The following is a 12500-nucleotide window of genomic DNA, read 5'->3' on the forward strand; positions in this document are numbered from 1 at the left end:
GAACTCACAGTCAGTCAGTCAGTCACAACTCAGTCAGTCAGTCAGTCAGGAACTCACAGTCAGTCAGTCAGGAACTCACAGTCAGTCAGTCAGTCAGTCAGTCAGTCAGGAACTCACAGTCAGTCAGTCAGGAACTCACAGTCAGTCAGTCAGGAACTCACAGTCAGTCAGTCAGTCAGGAACTCACAGTCAGTCAGTCAGTCAGGAACTCACAGTCAGTCAGTCAGGAACTCACAGTCAGTCAGTCAGGAACTCACAGTCAGTCAGTCAGTCAGTCAGGAACTCACAGTCAGTCAGTCAGGAACTCACAGTCAGTCAGTCAGGAACTCACAGTCAGTCAGGAACTCACAGTCAGTCAGTCAGGAACTCACAGTCAGTCAGTCAGGAACTCTCAGTCAGTCCGTCAGTCAAGAACTCACAGTCAGTCAGGAACTCTCAGTCAGTCAGTCAGGAACTCACAGTCAGTCAGTCAGTCAGTCAACAACTCACAGTCAGTCAGTCAGGAACTCACAGTCAGTCAGTCAGTCAGTCAGGAACTCACAGTCAGTCAGTCAGGAACACACAGTCAGTCAGTCAGGAACTCACAGTCAGTCAGTCAGGAACTCACAGTCAGTCAGTCAGTCAGTCAGGAACTCACAGTCAGTCAGTCAGGAACTCACAGTCAGTCAGTCAGTCAGGAACTCACAGGCAGTCAGTCAGTCAGTCAGTCAGGAACTCACAGTCAGTCAGTCAGTCAGTCAACAACTCACAGTCAGTCAGTCAGTCAGGAACTCACAGTCAGTCAGTCAGGAACACACAGTCAGTCAGTCAGGAACTCACAGTCAGTCAGTCAGGAACACACAGTCAGTCAGTCAGGAACTCACAGTCAGTCAGTCAGTCAGGAACTCACAGTCAGTCAGTCAGGAACTCACAGTCAGTCAGTCAGAAACACACAGTCAGTCAGTCAGAAACACACAGTCAGTCAGTCAGGAACTCACAGTCAGTCAGTCAGTCAGTCAGGAACTCACAGTCAGTCAGTCAGGAACTCACAGTCAGTCAGTCAGGAACTCACAGTCAGTCAGTCAGGAACTCACAGTCAGTCAGTCAGGAACTCACAGTCAGTCAGTCAGAAACACACAGTCAGTCAGGAACTCACAGTCAGTCAGTCAGGAACTCACAGTCAGTCAGTCAGGAACTCACAGTCAGTCAGTCAGGAACACAGTCAGTCAGTCAGGAACTCACAGTCAGTCAGTCAGGAACTCACAGTCAGTCGGGAACTCACAGTCAGTCAGTCAGGAACTCACAGTCAGTCAGTCGGGAACTCACAGTCAGTCAGTCAGGAACTCACAGTCAGTCGGGAACTCACAGTCAGTCAGTCAGGAACTCACAGTCAGTCAGTCAGGAATAATAATAATAATAATAATATATGCCATTTAGCAGACGCTTTTATCCAAACGACTTACAGTCATGTGTCAGGAACTCACAGTCAGTCAGTCGGGAACTCACAGTCAGTCAGTCAGGAACTCACAGTCAGTCAGTCAGGAACTCACAGTCAGTCAGTCAGGAACACACAGTCAGTCAGTCAGTCATTCAGGAACTCACAGTCACATTCAGGAACACACAGTCAGTCAGTCAGTCAGGAACACACAGTCAGTCAGTCAGTCAGGAACTCACAGTCAGTCAGTCAGTCAGGAACACACAGTCAGTTAGTCAGAAACACACAGTCAGTCGGGAACTCACAGTCAGTCAGTCAGGAACTCACAGTCAGTCAGTCAGTCAGTCAGGAACACACAGTCAGTCAGTCAGGAACACACAGTCAGATAGACCAGAGGTTTGTCAGGACAAGGCAGGCCTCAACAGGTCAGGGAGCAAAGAGCAGATAGAGATCAGCTTCAGAGAAAGACATGCTGGAGAAGACCGATCCCGTGTGGCTCAGTTGGTAGAGCGATGACACCCGGGGTTGTGGGTTCAATTCCCACGGGGGGACTGGCATGAACAAATAGGCACATGGAAACACTCACTTACTGTAAGTTGCTCTGGATAAGAACGTCTGCTAAATGACTCAAAATGTAGAAATTATTGCTGTCATGTGATTTTTAAAAAATATTTATTTTTTCTTTATTTAACTCAGCAAGTCAGTTTAAGAACAAATTCTTATTTTCAATGACGGCCTGGGAACAGTGGGTTAACTGCCTGTTCAGGGGCAGAACGACAGATTTGTACCTTGTCAGCTCAGGGGTTTGAACTTGCAACCTTTCGGTTACTAGTCCAACGCTCTAACCACTAGGCTATCCTGCCGCCCAGACTGAGGAGGGGGGGGTTACTGTTCAGCACTTAGTGATGTGTGATTTTGTGTGAAAAGCACTAGAGTTCCATAATACGAATCGATTGATTGGATGACTGACATATTGAATTTGATTGGTTGTGTTTCTCCAGACGGGATGTTCCAGCCGTCCTTCAGTCTCAACAAGTTGTGTAAGTTCTGTGACGTGGAGTCTTCATCCTGCAACGGAACAGGAAGCTGCCTCTCCAACTGCTCCATCACCTCCATCTGTCGTCTGGAGCAGGAAGTCTGCATAGCCATCTGGTAGGATTACGGTAGAGAGGGGGGTGGATCTGGGTCAGTCTCCATCTGGTAGGATTACGGTGGAGAGGGGGGTTCTGGGTCAGTCTGCATCTGGTAGGATTACGGTGGGGAGGGGGCTGGGTCAGTCTGCATCTGGTAGGATTACGGTGGAGAGGGGGGGTCTGTGTCAGTCTCCATCTGGTAGGATTACGGTGGAGAGGGGGGTCTGTGTCGGTCTCCATCTGGTAGGATTACGGTGGAAAGGGGGGGGGGTCTGGGTCAGTCTGCATCTGGTAGGGTTATAGTGGAGGGGCGGTCTGTGTCAGTCTGCATCTGGTAGGATTACGGTGGAGAGGGGGGCTGGGTCAGTCTCCATCTGGTAGGGTTATAGTGGAGGGGGGTCTGTGTCAGTCTCCATCCGGTAGGATTACGGTGGAGGGGGGGGTCTGTGTCAGTCTGCATTTGGTAGGATTATGGTGGAGAGGGGGGGGGGGCTGGGTCAGTCTGCATCTGGTAGGATTATGGTGGAGAGGGGGGTCTGGGTCAGTCTGCATCTGGTAGGATTACAGTAGAGAGGGGGGTGGATCTGGGTCAGTTTCCATCTGGTAGGATTACGGTGGAGAGGGGGGTCTGTGTCAGTCTGCATCTGGTAGGATTACGGTGGAGAGGGGGGGTCTGGGTCAGTCTCCATCTGGTAGGATTGCAGTGGAGAGGGGGCTCTGGGTCAGTCTCCATCTGGTAGGATTACGGTGGAGAGGGGGGGAGGTCTGGGTCAGTCTGCATCTAGTAGGATTACAGTGGAGAGGGGGGGGGTCTGGGTCAGTCTCCATCTCTCTGTCTGTGTCTGTCTCTCTGTCTGTGTGTCTTACGATCTCTCTGTCTGTGTGTGTCTGTCTCTCTGTCTGTCTGACTCTCTCTCTCTCTCTCTCTCTCCATTCTCTCCAGGAGGAAGAATGACAGTAACTACAGCGTCGAGACTCTGTGTCATGACCCCTCCAAGCCTCTGTACGGCGTCGAGCTGGATGACTACAACAGCTCTACGTGTTCCATGAAAGAGAAGAAGAGCTCTGGAGGACCGTTGTTCATCTGCTCCTGTACTGAGGAGGAGTGTAACGATAACCTGGCCTTCGCTCCCGGTGAGTACCTTCTCACACCTACTGTATCAGTCAATTCATCTAATACCCTTATTCTGTTAGTGAGTACCTTCTCACACCTACTGTATCAGTCAATTCATCTAATACCCTTATTCTGTTAGTGAGTACCTTCTCACACCTACTGTATCAGTCAATTCATCTAATACCCTTATTCTGTTAGTGAGTACCTTCTCACACCTACTGTATCAGTCAATTCATCTAATACCCTTATTCTGTTAGTGAGTACCTTCTCACACCTACTGTATCAGTCAATTCATCTAATACCCTTATTCTGTTAGTGAGTACCTTCTCACACCTACTGTATCAGTCAATTCATCTAATACCCTTATTCTGTTAGTGAGTACCTTCTCACACCTACTGTATCAGTCAATTCATCTAATACCCTTATTCTGTTAGTGAGTACCTTCTCACACCTACTGTATCAGTCAATTCATCTAATACCCTTATTCTGTTAGTGAGTACCTTCTCACACCTACTGTATCAGTCAATTCATCTAATACCCTTATTCTGTTAGTGAGTACCTTCTCACACCTACTGTATCAGTCAATTCATCTAATACCCTTATTCTGTTAGTGAGTACCTTCTCACACCTACTGTATCAGTCAATTCATCTAATACCCTTATTCTGTTAGTGAGTACCTTCTCACACCTACTGTATCAGTCAATTCATCTAATACCCTTATTCTGTTAGTGAGTACCTTCTCACACCTACTGTATCAGTCAATTCATCTAATACCCTTATTCTGTTAGTGAGTACCTTCTCACACCTACTGTATCAGTCAATTCATCTAATACCCTTATTCTGTTAGTGAGTACCTTCTCACACCTACTGTATCAGTCAATTCATCTAATACCCTTATTCTGTTAGTGAGTACCTTCTCACACCTACTGTATCAGTCAATTCATCTAATACCCTTATTCTGTTAGTGATACCTTCTCACACCTACTGTATCAGTCAATTCATCTAATACCCTTATTCTGTTAGTGAGTACCTTCTCACTACTGTATCAGTCAGCCCTGTAGTATTCTGTTAGTAGTACCTTCTCACACCTACTGTATCAGTCAATTCATCTAATAGACGTATTCTGTTAGTGAGTACCTTCTCACACCTACTGTATCAGTCAATTCATCTAATATATTCTGTTAGTGAGTATCTATAGAATTCATCTAATACCCTTATTCTGTTAGTGAGTACCTTCTCACACCTACTGTATCAGTCAATTCATCTAAGAGACCTATCTCCTGCAGCCCTGTGAGAGGTAGAGGTAGACAGTGTAGAATAGTGTGGGCTCTATCTACTCCAGCCCTGTGAGAGGTAGAGGTAGAGGTCTCAGACCTAGTGTAGTCAATAGTGTGGGCCCTATCTCCTCCAGCCCTGTGAGAGGTAGAGGTAGACAGTGTAGAATAGTGTGGGCTCTATCTACTCCAGCCCTGTGAGAGGTAGAGGTAGAGGTAGACAGTGTAGAATAGTGTGGGCCCTATCTCCTCCAGCCCTGTGAGAGGTAGAGGTAGAGGTCGGGGGAGACAGTGTAGAATAGTGTGAGCCCTATCTCCTCCAGCCCTGTGAGAGGTAGAGGTAGAGGTCGAGGGAGACAGTGTAGAATAGTGTGGGCTCTATCTCCTCCAGCCCTGTGAGAGGTAGAGGTAGAGGTAGACAGTGTAGAATAGTGTGGGCCCTATCTCCTCCAGCCCTGTGAGAGGTAGAGGTAGAGGTAGACAGTGTAGAATAGTGTGGGCTCTATCTCCTCCAGCCCTGTGAGAGGTAGAGGTAGAGGTCGAGGGAGACAGTGTAGAATAGTGTGGGCCCTATCTCCTCCAGCCCTGTGAGAGGTAGAGGTAGACAGTGTAGAATAGTGTGGGCCCTATCTCCTCCAGCCCTGTGAGAGGTAGAGGTAGAGGTCGAGGGAGACAGTGTAGAATAGTGTGGGCCCTATCTCCTCCAGCCCTGTGAGAGGTAGAGGTAGAGGTAGACAGTGTAGAATAGTGTGGGCCCTATCTCCTCCAGCCCTGTGAGAGGTAGAGGTAGAGGTAGACAGTGTAGAATAGTGTGGGCCCTATCTCCTCCAGCCCTGTGAGAGGTAGAGGTAGAGGTAGACAGTGTAGAATAGTGTGGGCCCTATCTCCTCCAGCCCTGTGAGAGGTAGAGGTAGAGGTCGAGGGAGACAGTGTAGAATAGTGTGGGCCCTATCTCCTCCAGCTCTGTGAGAGGTAGAGGTCGAGGGAGACAGTGTAGAATAGTGTGAGCCCTATCTCCTCCAGCCCTGTGAGAGGTAGAGGTAGAGGTCGAGGGAGACAGTGTAGTGTGGTGTAGCGTGGGACCTGTGGGGCCTTGCAGGAGATCTCAGACATGTGGTTTCCTGTCTATGCTTTACTCAAAGCAGAAACATCTCAGCCACATGCTACTGCACAGACTGTATAGAAAGATAGAGAGAGACAGGAGAGAGAAGGAGAGAGAGAGAGAGACAGGAGATGGGAGAGAGAATGAGAGAGAGAGAGACAGGAGAGAGAAGGAGAGAGAGAGAGAGAGAGAGAGAGGAGATGGGAGAGAGAATGAGAGAGAGACAGGAAAGAGAAGGAGAGAGAGGGAGAGAGAGACACAGGAGATGGGAGAGAGAATGAGAGAGAGAGACAGGAGATGGGAGAGAGAAGAAGAGAGGGAGAGAGAGAGACAGGAGATGGGAGAGAGAAGAAGATAGAGAGAGACAGGAGAGAGAATTTGAGAGAGAGACAGGAGATGGGAGAGAGAAGAAGAGAGGGAGAGAGAGAGACAGGAGATGGGAGAGAAAAGAAGAGAGAGAGAGACAGGAGAGGAGGAAACCTGAGTCTACGCCTTCATTATGGTGAATCACTAAAACAATACAGAAATACCCTACGGAAAAAGAAGGAACAGCATGTCAGAAATCAGCTCAATGCAATTGAAGAATCCATATACTCTAACCACTTCTGGGAAAATTGGAAAACACTAAACAAACAACAACACGTAGAATTATCTATCCAAAATGGAGATGTATGGGTAAACCACTTCTCCAATCTTTTTGTCTCTATAACAAAGAACAAACAGCAAAAACATATACATGATCAAATACACAGCTTAGAATCAACTATTAAAGACGACCAGAACCCACTGGATTCTCCAATTACCTTGAATGAACTACAGGACAAAATACAAACCCTCAAACCCAAAAAGGACTGTGGTGTTGATGGTATCCTCACAGAAAACACATTCCAATTGGCTATATTTAAACTCTTTACCATCATCCTCAGCTCTGGCATCTTCCCCAATATTTGGAACCAAGGAATGATCACCCCAATCCACAAAAGTGGAGACCTATTTGACCCCAATAATTACCGTGTCGTCAACGTAGAGAAGGGAAGTGTAGTAAACATAGAGAAGGGAAGTGTAGTAAACATAGAGAAGGGAAGTGTAGTCAACATAGAGAAGGGAAGTGTAGTCAACGTAGAGAAGGGAAGTGTAGTCAACATAGAGAAGGGAAGTGTAGTCGACGTAGAGAAGGGAAGTGTAGTCAACATAGAGAAGGGAAGTGTAGTCAACATAGAGAAGGGAAGTGTAGTCAACGTAGAGAAGGGAAGTGTAGTCAACATAGAGAAGGGAAGTGTAGTCGACGTAGAGAAGGGAAGTGTAGTCAGCATAGAGAAGGGAAGTGTAGTCGATGTGGAGAAGGGAAGTGTAGTCGACGTAGAGAAGGGAAGTGTAGTCAACGTAGAGAAGGGAAGTGTAGTCAGCATAGAGAAGGGAAGTGTAGTCAACGTAGAGAAGGGAAGTGTAGTCAACGTAGAGAAGGGAAGTGTAGTCAACGAAGAGAAGGGAAGTGTAGTCAACGTAGAGAAGGGAAGTGTAGTCAACGTAGAGAAGGGAAGTGTAGTCAACATAGAGAAGGGAAGTGTAGTCAACGTAGAGAAGGGAAGTGTAGTCAACGTAGAGAAGGGAAGTGTAGTCAACGTAGAGAAGGGAAGTGTAGTCAACATAGAGAAGGGAAGTGTAGTCGACGTAGAGAAGGGAAGTGTAGTCGACGTAGAGAAGGGAAGTGTAGTCGACGTAGAGAAGGGAAGTGTAGTCGACGTAGAGAAGGGAAGCCACACAAACAAGTTTATAATAATGTGTTTTTTTGTGGGGGTTTTTGTGGGCAGCTGTCAGAATTACTTTCACTCTCTAAAAGTCGCCTGTAATTCAACGTGATTTAGCGATGAGGATATAATTCATTAATTCATGTCAATTCACGGTGTGTTGAAAAGATCTGTCTGTGTTAACTGTTGTTCAAGGTCTCTGAGCTTGTTTTCCATCCCTGGGTTATTTTAACAACCCCTGATTATGAATAATATCCTCCTCATCAGCTGTCCCAATGCATTCTGGTCACTGGCTGTTGTATTATAATAGAAGAAGAAGAAGAAGAAGAAGAAGAAGAAGAAGAAGAAGAAGAAGAAGAAGAAGAAGAAGAAGAAGAAGAAGAAGAAGAAGAAGAAGAAGGGAAAATATGCCTTGTTCCTTTATTCCAGTCAGTCGGTCGCTCTGTGAGATTTTACAGTTCCTTATACTGTGGAATCTTGGCCTGCAGTCACACTGAACAGTTTTAAAGAGGAGTGACTCACGGGAACACAGAGAGAGAGAGAGGGGGAGGGAATTAGAGGGGGGGGTTAGAGGGCGGGGGAGGGAGAGAGAGAGAGATAGAGGGAGGAGGTAGAGACAGTGAGCTGGGGAGGTAGAGAGAGCGGGAGACAGAGAGCGGGGGAGGGAGAGAGTGGGAGAGAGTGGAGGGAGGTAGAGAGAAAGAGAGTGAGAGAGAGAGAGAGAGAGAAGGGGGTAGGTAAAGATAAAGAAAGGGGAGAGAGAGAAAGAGAGGACAGAGGGAGAGATATAGACTGAGAGAAAGAGAGAGGGGGAGGTAGAGCGAGAGAAAGGGGAGAGAGAGAGAGGACAGAGTGAGAGATTTTGACTGAGAGAAAGAGAGAGGGGGAGGTAGAGCGAGAGAAAGGGGAGAGAGAGAGAGGACAGAGTGAGAGATTTTGACTGAGAGAAAGAGAGAGGGGGAGGTAGAGAGAAAGGGGAGAGAGGGTGAGAGGAGAGAGATAATGAAGTAGAACAGAGAGAGATATGAGTTGTGATTAAAAAGTGGTTACCACATCAATAATGAGTGTGATAATCACATGAATATAGACCATGTTACCATGATCACCAGTCTGTTCCTGGAAGGATTCCCTTCTGCGTGACACCTCATAGAGCTCCAGTCAGTAGGGTTAGGATTATGGTTAGGATTTGGTTTAGGATTAGGGTTAGGATTTGGGTTAGGATTATGGTTAGGATTTGGGTTAGGATTATGGTTAGGATTTGGGTTAGGATTATGGTTAGGATTTGATTTAGGATTATGGTTAGGATTTGGGTTAGGATTATGGTTAGGATTTGGGTTAGGATTATGGTTAGGATTAGGGTTAGGATTTGGGTTAGGATTATGGTTAGGATTTGGGTTAGGATTTGGGTTAGGATTAGGGTTAGGGTGACATTTGGGACGCCCATCCTCTCTGATCCCTATCTGAACACGCGATGCTCTGTGATAAAGATTAGGGTTAGGATTAAGGATTAGGGCGATGCTCTGTAATAAAGATTAGGGTTAGGATTAAGGATTAGGGCGATGCTCTGTAATAAAGATTAGGGTTAGGATTAAGGATTAGGGCGATGCTCTGTGATAAAGATTAGGGTTAGGATTAAGGATTAGGGCGATGCTCTGTGATAAAGATTAGGGTTAGGATTAGGATTAGGGCGATGCTCTGTAATAAAGAGGATTAGGGTTAGGATTAGGATTAGGGTGATGCTCTGTAATAAAGAGGATTAGGGTTAGGATTAGGATTAGGGTGATGCTCTGTAATAAAGAGGATTAGGGTTAGGATTAGGATTAGGGTGATGCTCTGTAATAAAGAGGATTAGGGTTAGGATTAGGGTGATGCTCTGTGATAAAGAGGATTAGGGTTAGGATTAGGGTTAGGGTGACATTTGGGACGCCCATCCTCTCTGATCCCTCTCTGAACACGCGATGCTCTGTGATAAAGGATTAGGGTTAGGATTAAGGATTAGGGCGATGCTCTGTGATAAAGATTAGGGTTAGGATTAAGGATTAGGGCGATGCTCTGTAATAAAGATTAGGGTTAGGATTAAGGATTAGGGCGATGCTCTGTGATAAAGGATTAGGGTTAGGATTAAGGATTAGGGCGATGCTCTGTGATAAAGATTAGGGTTAGGATTAGGATTAGGGTGATGCTCTGTGATAAAGATTAGGGTTAGGATTAGGATTAGGGCGATGCTCTGTAATAAAGAGGATTAGGGTTAGGATTAGGATTAGGGCGATGCTCTGTAATAAAGATTAGGGTTAGGATTAGGATTAGGGCGATGCTCTGTAATAAAGAGGATTAGGGTTAGGATTAGGATTAGGGTGATGCTCTGTAATAAAGAGGATTAGGATTAGGATTAGGGAGATGCTCTCCTATAAAGAGGATTAGGATTAAGGCGATGCTCTGTGATAAAGAGGATTGGGATTAGGGCGACGCTCTCCGATAAAGAGGATTAGGATTAGGATTAGGGCGATGCTCTGTAATAAAGATTAGGGTTAGGATTAGGATTAGGGCGATGCTCTGTAATAAAGAGGATTAGGGTTAGGATTAGGATTAGGGTGATGCTCTGTAATAAAGAGGATTAGGGTTAGGATTAGGGCGATGCTCTGTGATAAAGAGGATTAGGGTTAGGATTAGGGCGATGCTCTGTGATAAAGAGGATTAGGATTAGGGCGATGCTCTGTGATAAAGAGGATTAGGGTTAGGATTAGGATTAGGGTGATGCTCTGTAATAAAGAGGATTAGGGTTAGGATTAGGGCGATGCTCTGTGATAAAGAGGATTAGGATTAGGGCGATGCTCTGTGATAAAGAGGATTAGGGTTAGGATTAGGGAGATGCTCTCCTATAAAGAGGATTAGGATTAGGATTAGGACGATGCTCTGTGATAAAGATTAGGGTTAGGATTAGGATTAGGGCGATGCTCTGTGATAAAGATTAGGGTTAGGATTAGGATTAGGGCGATGCTCTGTATAAAGAGGATTAGGGTTAGGATTAGGGCGATGCTCTGTGATAAAGAGGATTAGGATTAGGGCGATGCTCTGTAATAAAGAGGATTAGGGTTAGGATTAGGGCGATGCTCTGTGATAAAGAGGATTAGGATTAGGATTAGGGTGATGCTCTGTAATAAAGAGGATTAAAGAGGATTAGGGTTAGGATTAGGGTGATGCTCTGTAATAAAGAGGATTAGGGTAAGGATTAGGGCGATGCTCTCCGATAAAGAGGATTAGGATTAGGATTAGGGCGATGCTCTGTGATAAAGAGGATTAGGGTTAGGATTAGGGAGATGCTCTCCGATAAAGAGGATTAGGATTAGGATTAGGGCGATGCTCTGTGATAAAGATGATTAGGGTTAGGATTAGGGCGATGCTCTGTGATAAAGAGGATTAGTGTTAGGATTAGGGCGATGCTCTGTGATAAAGAGGATTAGGTTAGGATTAGGATGCTTATAAAGATGATTAGGGTTAGGATTAGGGCGATGCTCTGTAATAAAGAGGATTAGGGTTAGGATTAGGGCGAGCTCTGTGATAAAGAGGATTAGGATTAGTTAGGATTAGGGTTAGGATTAGGGAGAAAGAGGATGCTCTCTGTGATAAAGAGGATTAGGGTTATTAGGTTAGGATTAGGGTGCTCTGTGATAAAGAGATTAGGGTTAGGATTAGGGATGCTCTGTGATAAAGAGGATTAGTGTTAGGATTAGGGGCGATGCTCTGTGATAAAGAGGATTAGGTTAGGATTAGGTTAGGATTAGGGCGATGCTCTGTGATAAAGATGATTAGGGTTAGGATTAGGGCGATGCTCTGTGATAAAGAGGATTAGTGTTAGGATTAGGGTGACGCTCTCCGATAAAGATGATTAGGGTTAGGATTAGGGCGATGCTCTGTGATAAAGATGATTAGGGTTAGGATTAGGGCGATGCTCTGTGATAAAGAGGATTAGTGTTAGGATTAGGGTGACGCTCTCCGATAAAGATGATTAGGGTTAGGATTAGGGCGATGCTCTGTGATAAAGAGGATTAGTGTTAGGATTAGGGTGACGCTCTCCGATAAAGATGATTAGGGTTAGGATTAGGGCGATGCTCTGTGATAAAGATGATTAGGGTTAGGATTAGGTTAGGATTAGGGTTAGGATTAGGGCGATGCTCTGTGATAAAGATGATTAGTGTTAGGGTTAGGATTAGGGAGATGCTCTCCTATAAAGAGGATTAGTGTTAGGATTAGGGAGATGCTCTCCTATAAAGATGATTAGGATTAGGATTAGGGCGATGCTCTGTGATAAAGATGATTAGGGTTAGGGTTAGGATTAGGGAGATGCTCTCCTATAAAGAGGATTAGTGTTAGGATTAGGGAGATGCTCTCCTATAAAGAGGATTAGGATTAGGATTAGGGCGATGCTCTGTGATAAAGATGATTAGTGTTAGGATTAGGGAGATGCTCTCCTATAAAGAGGATTAGTGTTAGGATTAGGAGATGCTCTCCTATAAAAGAGGATTAGGATTAGGATTAGGATTAGGATTAGGATTAGGGATTAGCTCTGTAATAAAGAGGATTAGGGTTAGGATTAGGACGATGCTCTGTGATAAAGAGGATTAGGATTAGGCGATTCTGTAGGATTAGGTTAGGATTAGGGCGATGCTCTGTGATAAAGAGGATTAGGATTAGTTGCTAGGGATTAGGGTTAGGAT

The 12500-nt window shown here is 45.5% G+C and overlaps 1 protein-coding gene across 1 annotated transcript in view; it reads left to right on the forward strand.

Moving 5' to 3' along the window:
- The window catches only part of LOC124028313 (TGF-beta receptor type-2-like), a gene marked incomplete at its 3' end in the record, with an annotated part of 39099 nt that overhangs the window by 14247 nt on the left and 12352 nt on the right, over positions 1-12500 (forward strand). Inside the window, 2 exon segments of the mRNA XM_046340419.1 lie at positions 2416-2566; positions 3491-3681. Of these exon segments, the coding sequence (XP_046196375.1) occupies positions 2416-2566; positions 3491-3681 (342 nt within the window).

This window comes from Oncorhynchus gorbuscha, unplaced genomic scaffold (genome assembly GCF_021184085.1).
Source record: "Oncorhynchus gorbuscha isolate QuinsamMale2020 ecotype Even-year unplaced genomic scaffold, OgorEven_v1.0 Un_scaffold_4014, whole genome shotgun sequence".
Taxonomy (NCBI): Eukaryota; Metazoa; Chordata; class Actinopteri; order Salmoniformes; family Salmonidae; genus Oncorhynchus; species Oncorhynchus gorbuscha.